Here is a 20,397-nt window from a genome sequence, read left to right as displayed (position 1 = left end):
AAGGAATCTTAGAAAGGACTGAAAGAGCTTGAAGGGGTTTGAGACCCCATATGAACAACAATGCCAAGCAACCAGAGCTTCCAGGGACTAAGCCACTACCCAAAGACTATACATGGACTGACCCTGAGCTCCAACCTCATAGGTAGCAATGAATATCGTAGTAAGAGCACCATTGGAAGGGGAAGCCCTGGGTCCTGCTAAGACTGAACTCCCAGTGAATGTGATTGTTGGGGGGAGGGCGGTAATGGGGGGAGGATGGGGAGGGGAACACCCATATAGGAGGGGAGGGGGAGTTAGGGGGTTGTTGGCCCAGAAACCGGGAAAGGGAATAACAATCGAAATGTAAATAAGAAATACCCAAGTTAATAAAGATGGAAAAAAAGGTGTTCTCATCTCTTTTGTGGCTCATTGTGACTGCTCTGCTCCCCCCATAGTGAACGGAAGTCTCTGAATCCGGAAGCTAAAAACCTTCTTCATCCCTTTAAGCTGCTTTCCTGGGTAATTCAGCATAGCCATGCAAAAACATAATACAGAACATTGGTCAGAGATGCCTGGACATTGTTGTCACTAACCCTATATGTTTTCTTAGAGCTTTGGCTGGTTTGGATACATCACATGAGAGTTTTGACCCATAGGCTTTATGACCCTCAAAAGCTATAATGCAAATTGCTAATGAGACACCCAGGTGAGAACTCGGAAGAGTAGAATGCCAACAGAAATTCCACAGAAGGACTGCTCACCGGGTTTCAGGCCAGCCATGTGATATTTGGCAAGAGAATTTCTTCTGTGTCCAGAAATGCTATGTGAGGCTGAGTTTAGAGCATTAGCTAAATTAACCATGTGGGAGAAAATCCAAGGCAGCAGAGAGTTCGTGCAGTGACCTGGTCATTGCTGGGTGCTTTTAGACAGATTTACAGTGAGAAACAAGAACTAAAAGCAGAGCTAAGCGGTTGGAAAGGCATGCAGCTAGGGAAGCAGTCAGAAAGCCATGGCTGTAGAGGGTATATCTGTCAAAGAGATCAATGCTATTAAAGAGAAGCCAACAATTCTCTCCAGGGACAATAGAAAATTGGCCAGATCCCACCTATCAAAGGTTCCAGAATGAGAACATGAGCTAAGATAAATCCTGTCTCTTTAAGAGTTTCATTCTTTATTATGTCACAGGGATGAGAGAAGCTAATGCTGCAGGATTGGCAGGACCTCTGCCTGGGTCTCCGAGCAGCATAGAGACAAATAGGAGACTCTCAGATAAGAGACCAGGATGACACACGTGCATGTTTGAGTGAAGGTGCATGAGTGTGCAGAAGAAAGCATGGCCTTGTGTCTGCAGAAGTATGCACACATGAAGAAGTGTGAATGTATGTGTGTGTGTGCATGAGTGTGCAGAAGAAAGCATGGCCGTGTGTCTGCTGAAGCATGCACACATGTGAAGAAGTGTGAATGTGTGTGTGCATGTTGCAGAAGAAAGCATGACCATGTATCTGCAGAAGCAGGCACACATGTGAAGAAGTGTGAATGTGTGTGTACATGTGTGTGTTCATATGAGTGTGCTAAGACACACGGATATGGGAATGTGTAAGTATGAGTGAGTGCATATACATGTATGTGTATGTGAGCTTTTTCCACGTGTGTTCTTTTATATGCATGAGGGTGAGAGAACGTGTGTGTGTGTGTGTGTGTGTGTGTGTGTGTGTGTGTGTGTGTGTAGCCAAGGTATAAACATACCACAGGTATATGACATATGCCGCATGTTCAGGGCAGTTAGTTTTATTCAAACAGCACAGTGGAACCTTGACAACCCTGACAGCTAAGGGATAAAACAACCTTTACAACTCATATCTCATGGCCAGCCTGCAGAGCATGAAGGAAAAGTTTAGAGCTCAAGGCAGCCAAGAGTGAAAACTCTGTGGAGTGACAGGTTCAGGATGATGTCATGGGGTGCAGCAGAGGTTGATACCCTCACATCTGTCTGTCTCAGGAACCTCACAGGGAGCAGTCACAAGAGACTGCAGAGATTGGAGATAGAGCCAGCCGATGGAGACGGACTGTTACCAACACTTTCCAGAGGAAAACTGTCCCCTAAAGCTAGACACAGCCTTGAAGGTCCATCTCCACTGTTAACAGGATTTCAAATCACCATGGAAATGTGCATCTGGGCATACTAATGATTGTGTTTCCAGAAAGGTTTGACTGAGGAGTAAGGACCCACCCTAAACATAGTCAACACGAGCAGTGTTCCATGGGCCAGGATTCCAGACGGACTAAAAAGGAGGTCAGCTGAGTACCAGCATCATAGGTTTTCTTTCCTGACTGCAGACATAATGTGAGCTACCACCTCGTCTTCTTTCCACCATGACTGTCCCATCCTGTACCCTCAAACTGTAAGCCAAACTAAGCCCTTCCTTCAGATTCCATTCACTGGGATTTTGCCCCAGCAAGAGGGACAAAGAAACTAACCCACTCATGGAAAATGAAATAGAAACAGAAGTGACCCACACCTTGCCGTGAAAAGATCCAGAACAACACACCCCTGGCTACGGCAGGAGCCACCCCAAGAAGTTGGTGGGACGCGTGTGTGTTCTTCCAGCTGTTTTACTGGCAAGTGACTAGATGTGTGTCTATAATATTGTAATTAAGCGACAATAAGAAAATGAGCCTACATTTTCCTAGTACTGAGAAGGCAATCCGGAGCCCATCAGTTTGTGTGACTGAAATTCAAACATTTCAAAGCTGCCAAATAGGAAGAAAGTCACCGTGACTTGGGACACAAGGCATCCAGAGAGGAAAGAGAAAACCTTTTATAAAACACTCTAGGACTCACTATGCATGAGCACCCCCTACAGGGAGAGGCAAGCAGGAGCAGACACTGCAAAGAGATACAGCAAGTCCATCCTAGGGGCCACAGGGATGCCAGGGGCATAAACACACCCACTCATCAAGCCACGCCCTCCTCCCAGCATGCCCTCCTCCCTCCTAAGGATCCATGGTGAGTCTGCATCATAGAAACCACTGATCTTCTATGCTTCCTGATGCCAAAGCCACCAGGAAAGACAGACAGGAACCAGGACAGACATGCACAACTGACCAGAGAAGTTACTTTATTTGGCACAGGGAGTAAGAGAAGGGACCCTGGAGCCAGGACATCCTTAGAGAAAGGAAGGGGAAGAGACATCTGAATCATTCAGCTGTGTTTTCTCCCAAGTTCCAGGCTGAACTAGGTGGGTCCAAAATGATTTCAAGTGCAGAAACACTGCCACAGAGGAAGGGGGTGGATGTGGCCTGTTTGCACTGGCAGCAGCTGGTTTGAAGACACTGGTCAGCAGCAGGAGGGGTTGCTACAGGCAACAGGCCTGCAGACGAGGGTGGGGCAGGAGGGCTGGCAGCATCCGGAGGATTGGCAGGAGGAGGTCACACAGACTGGCCGGCAGCTCACGGGAACACACACAGAGGACTGGCAGGAGGGAGCCATGCACACAGTGGGCCTGAAGCTCACAGGCACACAGCAGGCTACCTGGTATCTCACAGGAATGCATATAGCAGGCCGGCAGCAGGATGACTGGCAGGGGCTGGACACACAGCAGGATGGCTGGCAGGGGCTGGACACACAGCAGGAGGGCTGGCAGGAGCTAGACACAAAGCAAGATGCCTGGCAGGGATTGGACACACAGCAGGATGGCTGGCACCCTGAAGAACAGCTGGTGTGACACATGGTGGAGGATGACTGGTCTGGGGGAAAGTAACAATGTCTGGAGCTCCTTCCTGAGGTGGCTTTTATACCCAGCTCAGTGTTCCTAATACCCAGAATGCAGTTGGTCTTCCCTGTTTGCTTTCTCTGTCCTCCTAGGCTAGTGTTGCTGTTGTTCATGCTGTTTTGTTTGCCCAACTCCATGACTAATGAGGCTCTCTATCTGCTGCTACATCTAGCCTCCCAAGCCACCTTCTCCTGGTGCTACATGGATTCCATGCCCCTATGAATTCTGGATTTCCTTACATGAATTCTCAGGAATCCAAGAGTCCAGATATTCTCTCTGAAAGATGACAGTCCTTCCACAACCACAGATATTATTCCTTTCCCACACTCTGGACAATTCCTCTAAGCTCTTAGTACTAATAAGGAGGTAGACCAGATGTCTGTCACAATGTCAGCTCCCTGCCTAGGAGCTCCCACTGAAGCTCAGAAGATGGGTTCTTCAGAGACCCATTCAAACCACAACCTCTTCTGCACAAACCAAGACCCTTGGGAACAGAGAACTGAAGACGTATAGTGTAGCAAACCTGAAACCCTGATGGAATGGACAATGGCTGAGGAGCCTTCCATTAACTGCATGGCTGATAGACAGCTAAGAGATGTCCACACTCAGACAGGGCTAGACAAAGGCACACAGGTGCCCAGCTGTCTGTCAACTCAACTTCCCAATGAAGTGTGGTCAGTGACCGAGAGGAGATTCAGGGTGGGTGGGCAGGGGAAGCATCCAGAATATGGGTGGGAAATGCCTCAGAGAGAGCTTGGCAGAAGATAGTGGGGAACAGGTGCCTATCTCCCCACAAAACTATATTCCAGCCAGGAGGCTGATCAAAGACAGACCACAATAGAGAAACCACCACAGGACAGAATAGTCTCCCCCAGCATCCAATGGGGACCTAAGACCACTGTGCTTGAGCCTGCAGGAAGGACTCACTACAAACACCCCCAGGCACAACTAATTCAACCCCTGTGAGGATTCCAGGAGCATGGGTGGGATCTTGAGTGGAAGCTATATGGGTTTTCCACATGTGTACACACACACAGAGTGCAAAGCCACTACATGAACTCAAAATAATTGCTTAACAGTTGGCCATCTGCCTGACCAAAAACCCATAGATACAAAAAAATAATAGAACCCAAAATCTCCCAATGAATTTTCATAAATTGAAGCCTATGATCAAAATAACCAGGCACAAAAGACTCTATGATGCAAATCGTCTTCATAGGTAAAAGCAACCAGGACAAAAGAATCCGGGATAATCTCATTACAGAGATGGGCAGTCGATGGCCACAAGCAGCTATTATGTGTCTAAAGATCAAAGAAAAATACTATGTTCATGAGTGAATAGGTAGAGATTCCCAGGAGAGAAATGCCATGAATCCAACAAAAGGGACTCCTAAAACTGAAACATACAATACCTGAAATTTAAATGCACACTAGACAAGCCTGAGAGCAGGTGCAAGAATGAAGAAACATCAGTGGACCCGAAAGACCCACAGAAACCATTCCATCAGAAATGAGGAGAGATGGGGGTGGAGGGGAGGGAGGGAAGGAAGGAGGGAGGGAGAGAGAGAGAGACAGAGTCAGAGAGAAAGAGAGAGACAGAGACAGAGAGAGACAGAAACAGAGAGAAATACAGAGAGAAACAGAGACAGAGAGAGAGAGATACAGAGAGAAACAGAGAGAGAGAGAGAGAGAGAGAGAGAGAGAGAGAGGTTAAGTGTGGGTGAAATGACTAAGTAATATAGGCACATGTACCCAGCCCTGATGGCCTGACTTCAATCAGAACTGACAAGGTGGAGAGGAGAAGTTGTGACAAGTTGTCCACTCACCAACACACACATACCACACATACATACACACATACCATACACACACACCATACATACACACACATACATACCACACACCACATGCATGCACACCATATACATGCATACACATATCACACACCACATGAACACATGCCACACACCATACACACAACATATACACACACCATACACACACATATATACATACACATTACATGCACATGTACACATATACACCATAAACACACATGCACTAACACCACATGCACATACACACACATATACATATCATACATGTACACACATACTCCATACATGCACATATATACCACATGCACACACATACACCATACACACATACATACACACCACATGCACACATACACCATACACATACATACATACACACCACATGCATGTGCACACACATACACCATACATACCACAAGCATGTGCACACACATACACCATATACACACACATATATACACACCCACATGCATGCACACACACACCATGCATATACACACCATATGCACACACACACACTACATGCATGTGTACACACACACTCTATGCACACACCATATGCCACATGCACAGACACCATACTGCACACACATTAAATTGGGGCTGGAGAGCTGGTTCCGTGGTTAAGAGTGCTTGTTGCTCTCGCAGCAGACCAGAGTTTGGTTCCCAGCACCCACACTGAGCAGCTTATATCACCCGTAACTCTAGTTCCAGGGGATCCAACACCCTCTTTTTGGTCTCTGTGGGTACTGTACTCACATATACCTACGCTCAGACATAGACACTTAAATAATAAAAATAAATATACTTTTTAACAAGTTTTTTTAAGATTTATTTTATGTATATGAGTACACTGTCCCTGTCTTCAGACACACCAGAAGAGGGCATTGGATTCCATTACAGATGATTGTGAGCCACCATGTGGTTGCTGGGAATTGAACTCAGGACCTCTAGAAGAGCAGTCAGTGCTCTTAACCACTGAGCCATCCCTCCAAGCCTAAATATACTTTTTTAAAATGTAAAATTGTGTTGGCTAGTTTTATGTCACAAGCCAAAATTATTTGGGAAGGACTCTTAACTGAGAAAACACTCCCACCAGACTAGCCTGTGGGATAGCCTGTGATACATTCTCTCAACTGATAATTCATGTGAGAGAGCCCAGCTCACCGTGGGTGGGGTCATCCCTGGTCTGGTGGTCCTATAAGAAAGCAGGCTGAACAAGCCATGAGGAGCAGGCCAGAAAATAACATTCCTATGTGGCCTGTACTTCAGTCCCTGTCCTGACTTCTCTGACAGCAGATAGTTGTGAGGGAGCCAAAAGTCCAGGAAGGCATTATGATTGTGGAGGAGTCAAAACCTTTCTCCCACTGAGGCAGGGTATGAGCTAGTTAGAATTTTTGAAAGGATGAGAGCAGTGGCCCATCAGCTGACCCAGGGTAGTTTGGAGGGGTGGGACCTCAGGTGGTGGGGCTTGGTCAGCAAATTCAGCTGGAAGGATAGGATAGCTGCAAGGGAGGCTATCACCTGACCAAATCTCCAGAGGCTGAGTATGTGGCATCCCACACTCACTCATAATCATGGAAAGTTAGCACTGAGGCAGGAGGTGCAAAGCTTCCACCCTATCCTGGCTTCCTCCTCCCTCTGCTCTTACTCCAGACTGAAGCTGACCAATGTGGACAGACCTCTACCTCATCCCTAGAATTCCAGTCAGTTTTCCCTCAGCTCTAACGGACACAGATGTCACATCCTGGAAAAGAAGAGTCCCAACAGCCAAGGTCACCCCACCCTTAGCCATGCATGGGGATGGCTTGTGGTGTGGGGAAAAAAAGAAAAAAACCAGCAAGGGGCTGGAGAGATGGCTTAGCAGTTAAAAACGCTCGCTGCTCTTCCAAAGGACATGGATTCAACTCCCAGCACCCTCATGGCAGCTCACAACTATGTACAATTCTGATATCATGGGATCTGACACCCTTTTCCAGCCTTTACTGACATCAGACACTGGCACATAGACAGACAGACAGATAGACAGTCAGTCAGACATACAGGCAGGCAGGCAGACAGACAGACAAAACACCCATATTCTGGGTAGGGGAAGATAGACAGAAGGAAAAGTCTGCCTGCCAGGAAGCATCAAGGCAGGTCAGGGTCCTCTGGCAGATTCCCCAGCTTGCTGAGGCATGGAATGATAAGAGGAAGTACACTTGAGGCTCAAGGCCCTAAGGGACTGAAAATTCTGTTGACCTTAGTGGAAGGAACAGGGATGGGAACAGATGTCTTATGTGCATATTTCAGCAACTGTTTCTGTTAGCTTGTGGCTTTGCTTCCCACGGTACTATGTAGTATAAACAGGCTTAGAAAATTAAACTCGAGGCTGGTGTAATATTGACCTGAAGCCCTCCCATATCCATCTCTTGTGTCTTCTTTCTGCCTTTCCTATCATTAATTCTTGGTTGCCCCCGTCAGAAGACTGACTGATTATGACACAGTTTGCTTTATCATGGAAGCAGAATTCAGCTGCAATCAGAGACAGCCTAGAACCCTCGAGCTCTTACAGTCTTAAGTCTGCTTCGTGTTCCATGACCTTCCAAAACGCAGCACCCCCAGATGAGGATGTGAGAAACATTGTGGATTCAAGCCAAAATGCTGGATCTTCTCCGAGTTCTCCCACAGATCCTCGCTTGATCATCCAAGGCCCCAAGGTCACAACCAAAAGGCTCTAAGATGTCTTAAACACAGCTCAGTTTCCAGAAGAAAGTCTCCTGCATCTGAAAACACAGACAAGCCCCAACATTCCTTCACAACAACCTCCTTCCCAGCTCTGCTTGTCCATCAACCTGGGTCCTCTTGATGTAGGTAGAAGTGGACATTTCTTCAGAGCAAATTCCTGGAGCCACTGCTGACACATCTGCTACACAGCCCAGCCCCATAGTGCTCAGTCCTGGGAGAGCAAGTGACAGCCCCCTTGTCCTGCCCTAAGCAGTTCTATCAGACCTTTCCCCTCTATCTGCCCAGAATTCTATGGGCGGGACTAATAGTCTGCTCTCAAGATAAAAGAGACTAGAAAGGCAGTCAAAGAATAAGTCCCCTCCAGAGGAATGGCGGTAAGCCAGGACACCCATCACTCAAAGAAAATGACAGGAACACAAGACATGAATATCTACGCCCTGAACTGCCCAACACAGGCTTGGTTGTAAGCTTTTGTTTGTGCCTCAGTTTCCCCATGTGGGAATAATGAAATCATCTCCCTTCTGAGGTCACAGGGTCTAGTTAGTTGACTTAGTACCTACAGTCTCACTTAGAACAATTCCTGGACCAAAACAAGAACTATTATTATTGGCTCTGTTGATATAAAAAACAAACACAGCTCTCTGATCGCCATCCCCAAATAAACAGGACATAAAGTAAGGTTAAAATATGCTGATGACTCAATTAAGGACTGAAGCAGGGAGCTACAGCAGAGGGCCTCAAGGAAAGGCTAACTCTTCCTGGAAAGGAAATGACACACCCCTGCCCCGCCCTAGGCAGCCCTGCCAGACCTATCAGCAATAGCTGTGCAGAGTTCTCTGGGTGGGAGGAGCTAAAGGCCACACCCACTTGATTGATAGGCATCTTAGAACTATGTCAACACCAACAGGGAACTGTAGCTGGCACACCACAAACACACGCACCCTTGAGAGATATATAAGTGGCACCAGGCACCTAGCTCCCTCACTCACCCTCTCCCTCACTCTCTTGTTCTTATCTTACCTTCTGCCCTCCAATCAGCCATGGCTGCCTCCACCATGTCTGTCTGCTCTGATGCTCCCACCAACTCCTCCTGGCAGGTGGACGACTGCCCAGAGAGCTGCTGTGAGCCCTGCAGCTGTGCCCCCAGCTGCTGCCAGCCTAGCTGCTGTGTTCCTTGCTGTGCCCCCTGCTGTGTCCCCAGCTGCTGTGCCCCCAGCTGCTGTGCCCCAACCCCTTGCCTCCTCTGCACCCCAGTGAGCTGTGTGTCCAGCCCCTGCTGCCAGTCTTCCTGCTGCACACCCTCATGCTGCCAGCAGTCTAGCTGCCAGCCAGCTTGCTGCACCTGCTCCCCCTGCCAGCAGCCCTGCGGTGTGACCCTTTGCTGCAAGCCTGTCTGCTGTGTGCCTGTCTGCTGTGGTGCTTCCTCCTCATGCTGCCAGCAGTCTAGCTGTGAGCCCTCTTGCTGCACCTCCTCCCCCTGCCAGCAGCCCTGTGGTGTGACCCTCTGCTGCAGGCCTGTGTGCTGCACACCCATCTGCTCTGAATCCTGCTGCCAGCAGTCTAGCTGTGCTCCTGTCTGCTGTAAGCCTGTGTGCTGCAAGCCCTGCTCCAGCCTGTCCCTGCTGTGCCGCCCTGTGTGCAGACCTGCCTGCTGTGTGCCCACCTCCTCCTGCTGTGCCTCCTCCTGCCAGCCCAGCTGCTGTCGCCCAGCCTCCTGTGTGTCCCTGCTGTGCCGCCCTGCCTGCTCCAGACAGGCCTGCTCTGGACACAAGTCCACCTGCTGATGGATCTCCAGGGACAGATCTTCCCACCTCTCCCCTAGTCCCTGAGCTGCCCCAGATGCCAGCACTGCCTTAGCTTGAGTCTTCCATCAAACGACAGAGGATCCTGTCTTGTTCTCTGCCATTACCAAGTCTGGTAGAGGTCCTGGTCATAAGCCTGGAAACCCTACTCTACAGCCCTGGTGTTACTTGGGTGGGAAACTGCCAGGTACCCTCTAGCTGGAAGCCTCCTCAGAACTTTAAAAATAAATGCTTTGACCTCAGCCATGTCTCAGTCTTCCTCTCTGAACTCTAGTGGGACCAGCATCAGGTCCTGATGGCAGGCCAGGAAGCATTGCATCCTGGGCTTCCCTGGCTTGTCCTGGGCTACCGGTACACACCTGTGATAGAGAGTCCCAATCACAGGCAACCCCTGCCCGCCCTACCAGGCTGGCCTCTTCCTCAGGAGCCACTTGGCAAAGACAAACAGCAGACTGTCAGGGTGGGTGACCCTGTGTCTGATGCTGACGGTCTGGTACCTGCTGGGCATTCCCTGGAAGGACCATTGGGTGCAGATGCTAAGAACCTGGTTCCTGGGGTTGAGGATTTAGCTCAGTGGTAGAGCGCTTGCCTAGCAAGTGCAAGGCCCTGGGTTCGGTCCTCAGCTCCAAAAAAAGAAAAAAAAAAGAACCTGGTTCCTCAGAAAAGAGAGCAGGGAAAGTAGGCGGCCTGCCCCATGCTAGGAGTCAGAGCCCAAGGAGCCAGCACAGGCCCTCCAACCCTCCGATCTTACCATACTCCAGAACACTAGCTACCTCTTGGGCTCGGACTACAAACAGCCCCCAGGCGTTCAACATAAGCTGAGCTGAATTGCTTTCTCCCCATGAGCTCCTTTAGGCCCAGCAGCTGCCTCCCGTCCATTGCTCTTTGAGTTGCCATGGCTGCCCCCCACACACACACATACCCTCCATCTTCCCCACAACCACTTACTCACCACCAAACTCACTCTCCTGTCAGTTGGCTTGGGAAACTCACGGCAGGAGACCCCTGGGGCACATGCACCCGCCTGCCTGTCCTGCTCCCTCTCTTGCACTTCAGGCACAGCCCTCACCCAGGTCGCTGTGGCCTGTCAACGCTCCACTCTCCCTCTCTTCCAGCTCCTATGCAGGGCTAAGCCATGCTCACCTCCAACTGTGGGCCTGGAGGCCAAGCCGGGTGTCCTACCTTCCCTCCCCAAGGTCAGAATGGGAGATGCAGTTGAAACTACGGTGGTCAGACTGACTTCAGGCGGTGCAGCGAAGGTGCACAGGCTGGACCTTTCCCAGGGTCCCCTGCACTTCCCCAGCAGCATATGGCCACGAAAGTGAGTGCCAACTCCAAGACAAGATTACTCTGCATCTTGTTGCGTGCGTCAACAACACCTGTCACAGACTGATGACTTACTCCTGTGTCTTAGTTAGGGATCCATTGCTGTGAAGAGATACCATGACCATGGCAACTCTTATAAAAGCAGACATTTCACTGGGGCTGGCTTACGGTTACAGAGGTTCCGTCCGTTATCATCGCGGCAGGAAGCAGGACAGCAGGCAGACAGGGTGCTGGAGGAACTGAGAGGCCTACATCTTGGTCCTCAGGCAGCAGAAGGAGACTGTGTACCACACTGGGCATAGCTAGTGCATAGGAGACCTCAAAGGCCACCCAGGGAGTGACACACTTCCTCCAACAAAGCCACACCTCCTAACAGCATCACTCCCTGTGGGCCAAGCCTATTCAAGCACGTCAGTCCATAGGGGCCATTCCTATTCAAACCACCACAGACAAAAAAGTACAACCGTTCTCTGTGGGCTTGTTGGAGGATGCACATGGGCCTGTTAAAACCACATCGGAAAAACCCGTCCTGAGAGCCACTCCAGACCCAGGAAGGGTGCACTGCCCTCAGCTCACTCCAGGGAGAGGACACCTGGTAATTACCCACCTGCCTATCCTTTAATCATTCCATGTGTGTCAAGGGACTGACAGGAGAAAGCCCAACTGTCCCTAAGGCTTCAGCTCCTCAGTTCCACTGCTGATGTGACCCATCCAAATTGTTGTCTGTCCATCCATCCATCTATCTGCCTGTCCCTGTCCCTGTATCTTACCTTTGGGTTTTTTTGTTTGTTTGTTTGTTTGTTTTACCACAGAATGCTCCCAGCAGTCCTCTCCAGGTTGTCAACATCCTATCTAACCACCTCAGCTGCTCTACTGCTGCCTTCTGGGACGGTTTGAACTCCTCAAGGTTGACCGAAGCCTCTTTAACCCTGTGGACCCATTCTGTAACGTGTGTGTGTGTGTGTGTGTGTGTGTGTGTGTGTGTGTGTGTGTGTGTCTGTGTGTCTGTGTGTCTGTATGTGTCTGTGTGTCTGTGTGTGTGCATGTGCACACACGTGTGTGTGTGCCAGGTGTGTACCAGTTCACTGACCCAGGGAGGAGTTCACTAATCCAGTGTAGACCTCACCTCTGAGTGTGACTTTCCCCTCTCCTCCTCTCTGGTCAGTCAGTCTGACTAAACTGTGAGAGCTGTCACAGTAGGATACAGTCACCCTACCAACCCCCCAGCCGTACACAAACACATAAGACTGCAGGTCATTGATTTAGACTCCATTGCTGAGATGAAGACTGGGGAAGCAACTTGGGGGTCAGGGGACCTCAGACAGAAAGACAGGAACTTGGGGGCCTGACATGGGAAAGAAGTCCTCACCCAGACCAGAGGTCTATTTCTCCTTCCTTCAAGAACCTTCAGAATCACTTGGGAAGAGCGCTTATGGGCCAAGTGCTTCCCTTGTGAGCATGAAGACCTGAGTTCCCAGGACCCACATAAAAAAATCCAGGCACAGGAGAGTAAGAAACTGAAGAACCCCCGGAGCTCGCTGACCAGCCAGCCTTGCCTACTTAGCAAGCTCCACGCTGGTGAGAGACCCTGGTAATGATAGCAGAAGTTGTCCTCTGGTAAACACACACACACACACACACACACACACACACACACATACACACACATATATGCAAACACACATGAACATAAACACATACACACAAGCACACATGTGCACACACATGAACATACATGCACACATATACACATATAAACATACATATAAGCATACATGTGCACACACATGAACATAAACACATATGCACACACAGACACACATGTGCACATGTATAAACATGCACACACAGATACACATGTGCACACATGTTCACACACATGTACACACATACACAAATATAAACATACACATACACACATGCATATACATGAACATAAACACCCGCATTAACCATACTCACATATACACACATACACAGACGCACATGCACATAAACATATATACACAAACATAACATACACACATACACAACACACACAAACGCACACATACACACACACAAACATGTGTGCGCACATCACACATACAACTTCAAAACAACTAATAAATCCTAATTGCCTAGAAAGATAATGTGTGTTTCTCTACAGGCCGATGAGACACTGATGCTATAAACAAGAAACGAGCTGTGTTTACTAAGGGTCAGGATACTTGTGACCTCTCGTTTCACTATGTTAGCTTGCCTGTCTGTCCCTAAATCTAAGCAGTGTGCCTCAAAAACCACTCCAAAATGGCATTAACAAACGGAAAAGAAGAAAAAATAAACCACCTTGTGCCTTTTACTTCAGTTTTAACATTTGCTTAAGTGTTGTGCTTTGAACCGTCTTTAAACCCTGTACACGACAGGAAAAGTGATAGGTAGTTTCGGGACTGAGGTTTGAAGAGAAGCATGTACACACACACACACACACACACACACACACACACACACACACACACGAACACACAAAGAAAGCTACAGGATTATATATACAGCCATGATGTAGACACCTGAGGAGCCCTTCTGGGGCCAGCACTCCCAATGCCCAAATGTCTAAATGATCCATAAACACTTAACTTCACTCCGGCTTGTCCTGAAGTGCTTCTCTGTCCTCCTATAGAGAATTAGCTTTACTCAACTGGGGGGTCTCTAGAATAGAGGCTGGTGGCTGAACTGGCCCCACGATCTCCGAGACATCGTTTCCATCTCTGGCCAGCTCTGTTTTGGGCCTGAGGTGAGAAGCAGGCGGTGGCTTCTCCCCTCATGGTGGCCAGGAAGGGGGAGGACCAAGATGGAAAAAAAAGAGAGAGACAGATGAGAACCTACATACCCTTCGGTGGTCACCTTGGGCCCCACAGCAGACACCCTTCACCAGCACCATCTGCTCGGACCCACGCCTCTTTGGAGGGTCATTTCATATTGAAAACACAGCAGTCATGAGGAAGGGATCCTATACATATGTGTCTAATGACGGAACTCTGGCAGGCCCACAACTCACACAAAGACACCTCCTCATGCACACCTGGAGGTGGGCCCCACCTAGAGCTCCTCACAGTGACCTTGGACAGAGCTCTCTGAGGCCAACACTGAGGGACCATGCAGTGCTAACGACAAATCCTCAAGGATGAGACGAGGTGCGGGCTCCACAAGTTCAAAGGCAGCCTGGCACACTGACCTCCGGCCTCAGCCTTGGAACGTGTCAAACTTCAACGTGGCCACAGTTCCCTCAAACCTGAGCCAAGCATGCTAACAGCAGTCATTGTCAGAAGGGGCATGCCTGCCCCAGCCCTTCACCACCCAAAGCAGAGGTAGTGGGGATGGGAGGGGGCAGAGACCCTATCATGAGTATCCCCAACCAGGCCAAGGCAAAAGAGAGCCCAGCACGATCACTGGAATCAGCCCCACCTTCTTCAAGGGCTTGATGGCAAACAAGGAGAAAGGGGCAGACGCACCCAACAGAGAGCACTGGAAAACATTTGGACATCCCAGAAGCACAGACCCAATTCTCCTGCCAAGGGAGCCCAAACCCACCCCTGGCCAGCGCTGTCTCCCACCAGCCCCCCCCCCCCCCGATCAGTAGAGCTAGCCAAGGTCCCTGGCTCAACACAACACATGGGACATTTACAAGCAGAGTAGCATCTTCCTGCACTCTCCAGGAACCAGCGCCAAACACTAACAAGGAAAGAGCCGCTGTGTAGGGCCGCCTATGCCAACAACACACTGTGTGCAGAGTATAAAAGGCGAGGGCCAGCGGCTCACACACACACACACACTCACACAGACTCACACAGACTCACATAGACTCACACACTCACAGCTCCTACCAGACCCACCCGCCATGGCCAACTCTACAATGTCCATTTGCTCCAGTGACCTGAGCTACAACAGCCGGGTCTGCCTGCCCGGTTCCTGTGACTCTTGTACTGACTCCTCCTGGCAGGTGGACGACTGCCCAGAGAGCTGCTGTGAGCCCTGCGGCTGTGCCCCCAGCTGCTGCCAGCCTAGCTGCTGTGTTCCTTGCTGTGCTCCCAGCTGCTGTGCCCCCAGCTGTTGCCAGTCCAGCTGCTGTGCCCCCAGCTGCTGTACCCCAACCCCTTGCCTCCTCTGCACCCCAGTGAGCTGTGTGTCCAGCCCCTGCTGCCAGCAGTCTAGCTGCCAGCCAGCTTGCTGCACCTGCTCCCCCTGCCAGCAGCCCTGCGGTGTGACCCTTTGCTGCAAGCCTGTCTGCTGTGTGCCTGTCTGCTGTGGTGCTTCCTCCTCATGCTGCCAGCAGTCTAGCTGTGAGCCCTCTTGCTGCACCTCCTCCCCCTGCCAGCAGCCCTGCGGTGTGACCCTTTGCTGCAAGCCTGTGTGCTGCACACCCATCTGCTCTGAATCCTGCTGCCAGCAGTCTAGCTGCCAGTCCTCCTGCTGCCAGCCCTCCTGCTGTGTGCCTGTCTGCTGCAGGCCTGTGTGCTGCACACCCATCTGCTCTGCCTCCTCCTCCTGCTGCTGCCAGCCCTCCTGCTGTGCTCCTGGGTGCTGCAAGCCTGTGTGCTGCAAGCCCTGCTCCAGCCTGTCCCTGCTGTGCCGCCCTGTGTGCAGACCTGCCTGCTGTGTGCCCACCTCCTCCTGCTGTGCCTCCTCCTGCCAGCCCAGCTGCTGTCGCCCAGCCTCCTGTGTGTCCCTGCTGTGCCGCCCTGCCTGCTCCAGACAGGCCTGCTCTGCACAGAAGTCCACCTGCTGATGGGCCTATCCATCTGGCTAGGGTTCCAGAGCTCAGCTCCTTCCTTGCCTCGCAGTGACCTGTCAGGGACGTATCCTCTTTGGCACCAGCATAACATGACAGCTCCCCGATGTCACACCACAACAGCTGGTGCCCACCCCACCCTCGAATGCCCGGTAGCTCCCACCTCCCCAGCACACCTCTGCTTTCCCCAGTGCACATCTGGCCTTGCCATTAATAAACCTCTCCTCCTGGCCTTTGAGCTTCTTCTTCTTTCTGCCTCGTGCAAGGGTTAGGGATGCCCTGGCAGTTCCAGGTGAGCCCCAGGACTTGGGAGTGTCTCACCTCTGGCACCAGCTATAACATGACAGCTCTATGATGTCACACCCCACAGCTGGTGCCCACCCCCCTAACCCCCACCTGCAGCTTCCCCACTGGCTGGCGGCTGGCGGCTGGATTAGTCCCTGGCAAGAGAGCCCCACCTCCTCAAGTCTCACCATCTCTGGTTGGGGGACAGGAGGGCCAGCAGGGGTTTGACACATACAAAGCACCACAATGACTCCTGAATAGGCCTCTGTACTGCCTTGCTCGAATGCCCCAACCTGTAGATCTGTGATCTCATCAAGAACACAGCCTGGAGATGGGGAGAGGGTTTCAAGGAGAAAGAAGATGCGAGAGGACATCTTAATCCACCCTCTGGGGTCTGGGGTCTGAACCTACTCCACTGTCTCTCCCTCCTTGGGTCAATTTGGATGTCCCCAACATCTCCAGAGTCCAAGCATGCCATGCCCTCTGGGCCACCACATTCTGGCCTGCTGTCCCTCTCCACCCTCACACCAGGGTCCTCTGAGCTCCTTCTGAGCCCTATTCTGCCCAAGCAGGAGACAACCCAACCAAGGTGAGAGCAAGCAGGCTGTAAAACCTAGGAAGCCGAGAAGCCTGACACCCTTGGAGACCCTGGGGCTCTCTAACCCTTAACAGGCTTGGACCATGCCCAGTGGGGAGAGGGCCCTTTGGGAACTCTCCTCCTGCCCACACACCAAGCCTTCCTGTCTTCTAAGGCTGTTAAGACAGGTGGCATCCTGCCCCTGTCCTCCCACTCTCTTGGGGATCCTCCTATTAAAGAGAGGGCAGAGGAGTCAGTTCCCACTGGAAGCCAGAACACTCCCAGGAGTTCACTCACCTTATATCTGCTATGTCCCCTCTCTGTGACAGAACCCCTACCGCAGACTATACACTACAGTATCTGAGACCAGTGACCTGGGGGACCCTGAACTCCCTCCACGATGCTGGCTACCTGCTGGAGGGTGAAGCCATGCGCCCTTCTCAGAAAGTCCCCAGAACACAGACTACTAGACCTCACAGGGACAGATATGTGGATAGTGACGGAGATATATTTTCTACCAGACCCCCATCTTGTCACCTCATTTGCAAGCTAAGTACCAGGAAGCACTTGACAAGGGCGAAGTGGGGCAGAGGGGGGGCAGGTGGGGGCGCTCAGGTCACTTCTAAAACCAACTGCAACAGGTGTGAGTGTTTATACTCACAGAAACTTGCTTTTCCTCAAGCTTCCCGCCTACTGTGACCTTACACATTGACCACCAGTCCCAGTGGCCACAGAAGTGGATCCAGAGACCTTCCAGCTTCTCATCTGCAGCCCAGACCGGGGGGGGGGGCAGAATGGAGCGCTCACCTGTGTCCCACATCAAAGTTCAGGTCTGGTGAGCGCTCAACACAGAGTGGAACCAGAGGGACTGACTTAAAACTGGGCCAGCTCTCACTGGCCTCCCAAGACTCTTATCAAGCAACTTCATAATATCAGCCTGACTTTTATGTTTCCTCCCTGCTTTGCCGTGTTCATAACTAGGTCATCTTTTAACTATTCAGAACGCACCTTCAGGGGAGAGGGGGCGGGCTTTATAAATAACCTTTATTACCACTATTCTGATTGGCTGTGTTCCCCGGGCTCATGAAACAGGAAAGCACATGTTCGTGACTCATCCGAGCCCCCGGAAGCATGGCTGTCCTCACAGCTCCCAGCCAGGCCTGCACAGGGTCCTTCTGGCTCATTTACATGTTCACCTCATTTACATGGCCCTGCATTTGGAAGGGGAAAGGGGGGCACCAGACGCCATCACTTAGACCCAGGGGATTTGTCGGGTGACAACTGACTTAGAAGCTCCACATTCAAAGCCATCACTGAAGAGGTGGCTGTCGCAGAGCAGAACACAGGAGGAGGGGTGGGGGCTTCTCTTCCGCCTCAGATCCCCTCAGGTGGCTGGATCAGGTCCCAGGGCCTTCTCACCCACAGCCCATGGTGGAGCGGTTGCTGGAACTTACAGCGGGTCACTTCTAGGTAGTTAGGTTATAAACTCCATGCACTGTTCACCTGGGTCAGTGTCCCAAACCTCAATCGCAGGGTCGCCCCCTTCCACGTCACAGAGAGCATCAGACCAGTGCGTGAAGGAGTCTCACACTTCCTGGCAACCCAGTGGAAGTCATGCACGCACACGAGAACGCAGCCGCCTGTCACACCAGCACCTCTTGTCCCTGGGATCCCCACCACCAATTTGCAATCCCCCAAGAGGTCCAGTTTCTTTATCCCATTTATTGTGTCTCTTGCTGGGAACCCCAGGAACAGCGTGTCATGGTCACTGGTGTTGGCCAGGGGCCTCTCTGAGAAGGAAGCCTGCTGTCAGCCCATCTTGGGGAGCTCCAGGCTGAACCCAGGTGTGGGTTGTGGGTGTGTTTGGGGCTGGGCCTGTGTTTCTCCCTCAACTGGGGACAGAGCCAGGCCCGTGGCGGCCCAGAGCTTTGCTAAGTGAGGGTTGGATAACTCTTCTCTATGCCAGGAGCCGGAGGGCCGGGGACTTCATTCCTGAAGCAGGTGCTTGGCCTTCCCCGGCAGCCAAGCAGGTAAGTACTTGCGAAGCCTCGATGGCTGCTGTTAGCTCTTTGAAACCTGAAACCCCTCCCACCTCTAGCAGCTTAAAGAAACCTTTTATTGTGACAGCCTGTGCAGCCCCCCCTCTAATTGTATCCCCCCTGTCCCCCATAACTGCCCAGGTCTCTAGGAAGCCAGCACACACCACACACCAGTGACCTGGTGTCAGGAAGTGGTATGTCGAACCCCATTTCCCTCCAACTCCACAAAAGATGCCCTACCCAGGTCCCCATGTGGTCACCTTACCTGTGCAGGGCTCCCAGGGCCGGGCGCCGCGGCTGGGGGTACCCAGAAGCAAGAGCGCCACGCACAACGTCAGCAGGGCAGACATGAGGGGCTCGGGTCCCAAGATCCATCCAGGGGCTCCACACGCCTGCAGAGAGGCAGTTCCTCCTAATTCCCTGCGAGGGGCAGTCTGGACCCCAGGTGGTCACTGTGATGAGCTCATGTTTGTATCTGCAGGAGGGCAGCGGTGACAATGACAGCCCGTAGCTTGTTCTGCAGTAGCAAAAGGCGGGTGGCCCTGGCACGCTGGAGCTCCAGCTGCGGGCAAGGGCTTATCTCGCTCTTTCTCGGTTTCCCTGTTGGGCTTGGGTCCCGTGTGTGCAGGTGACAACGGTATCAATCTTCAGGACTGGGATTAGTCATTGGCAAAGCTCACCCTCCTGAAGGAGAGACAGAAATAGATCCTTCAGCGGGGCACTGAGAGCAAACCAGAAAAACTTAGAAAACCAGTTTTTCCTGAGCGCAGATGAGCGGCGGCGGTGGCGGTGGCGTGCTACAGTGCGGGACCCGGTGCAGGTGACCTTGGCAGACCTGCAGCTAGCGAAAGGGACAGGTGCTCTGCCGGTCCACCTCCTGCTCTCTTGAGGAGTCCCAGACAGGCCCCTGCTCTCAGCTGGGGTGAGTGTCCCCAGAGGCTCCAACGTGCAGCAAGGGGTCCGCCTTAGGCCCTGCAGGTCAGATCCTCTGTTCTGTGCTGAGATCAGGATCGGTCTTAGAGGAGGTGGTGACAGCGGTGACAGCGGCAAGTCTCCAGCCCTGCCGGGTCCCACACCGTCCCCAGGAGGGCCGGCTTTAAGGAGGGCTTTTTATCTGGTGCCCAGCCCTCAGAGGGTGTGTGGGTTTGTCAACTGTTGGCTTCAGGAATTCCCCTGTGGGGGGAGCCATCCTTAAAGAGAACTGTTCCAGAGGAAAGGGTTTGGAGTGGCCCTGCAGAGGATTCGTTGCCTGTATGCTCAGTTCCCTGAGGGATGCTTCTGGC

General features: G+C 51.6%; 4 protein-coding genes across 9 annotated transcripts in view; 2 read left to right on the top strand and 2 right to left on the bottom strand.

Annotated features, from left to right (window-relative positions):
- Positions 1-19,464, bottom strand: part of Tspear (thrombospondin type laminin G domain and EAR repeats) — a 163,417-nt gene extending 143,953 nt beyond the window's left edge. Inside the window, exon 1 of the mRNA XM_032888604.1 lies at positions 19,380-19,464. Within this exon, the coding sequence (XP_032744495.1) occupies positions 19,380-19,464 (85 nt within the window). The remainder of the gene's footprint in view (positions 1-19,379) is intronic.
- LOC116887110 (keratin-associated protein 12-1-like) lies at positions 3,317-3,709 on the bottom strand. 4 transcript variants are annotated; one of them, XM_032888649.1, is made up of 2 exons: positions 3,573-3,709; positions 3,317-3,482 (listed from the first exon to the last, which is right to left on the bottom strand). In XM_032888649.1, exons 1-2 carry the CDS (start codon positions 3,707-3,709, stop codon positions 3,317-3,319), a joined length of 303 nt encoding a protein of 100 aa, XP_032744540.1. The 4 variants fall into 4 exon arrangements, with proteins under 4 accessions (XP_032744540.1, XP_032744541.1, XP_032744539.1 ...); XM_032888650.1 differs by having other exon boundaries at positions 3,317-3,507; positions 3,610-3,709; XM_032888648.1 differs by having other exon boundaries at positions 3,317-3,556; positions 3,635-3,709.
- Positions 9,358-10,101, top strand: LOC116887103 (keratin-associated protein 10-10-like). 2 transcript variants are annotated; one of them, XM_032888637.1, is made up of 2 exons: positions 9,358-9,461; positions 9,540-10,101. In XM_032888637.1, exons 1-2 carry the CDS (start codon positions 9,358-9,360, stop codon positions 10,099-10,101), a joined length of 666 nt encoding a protein of 221 aa, XP_032744528.1. The 2 variants fall into 2 exon arrangements, with proteins under 2 accessions (XP_032744528.1, XP_032744527.1); XM_032888636.1 differs by having other exon boundaries at positions 9,358-9,735; positions 9,805-10,101.
- LOC116887095 (keratin-associated protein 10-12-like) lies at positions 15,323-16,210 on the top strand. Of its 2 annotated transcripts, none has more exons than XM_032888606.1 (2): positions 15,323-15,644; positions 15,741-16,210. In XM_032888606.1, the coding sequence occupies exons 1-2, from the start codon at positions 15,323-15,325 to the stop codon at positions 16,208-16,210; spliced, it is 792 nt and encodes a 263-aa protein (XP_032744497.1). The 2 variants fall into 2 exon arrangements, with proteins under 2 accessions (XP_032744497.1, XP_032744496.1); XM_032888605.1 differs by having other exon boundaries at positions 15,323-15,811; positions 15,902-16,210.
- Positions 19,465-20,397: the final 933 nt, after the last annotated feature.

The sequence above is a fragment of the Rattus rattus genome, chromosome 18 (genome assembly GCF_011064425.1).
Source record: "Rattus rattus isolate New Zealand chromosome 18, Rrattus_CSIRO_v1, whole genome shotgun sequence".
Classification (NCBI taxonomy): domain Eukaryota; kingdom Metazoa; phylum Chordata; class Mammalia; order Rodentia; family Muridae; genus Rattus; species Rattus rattus.
Note: the sequence above shows the minus strand (reverse complement) of the source record. Positions and strands in the feature narration are given on the sequence as shown.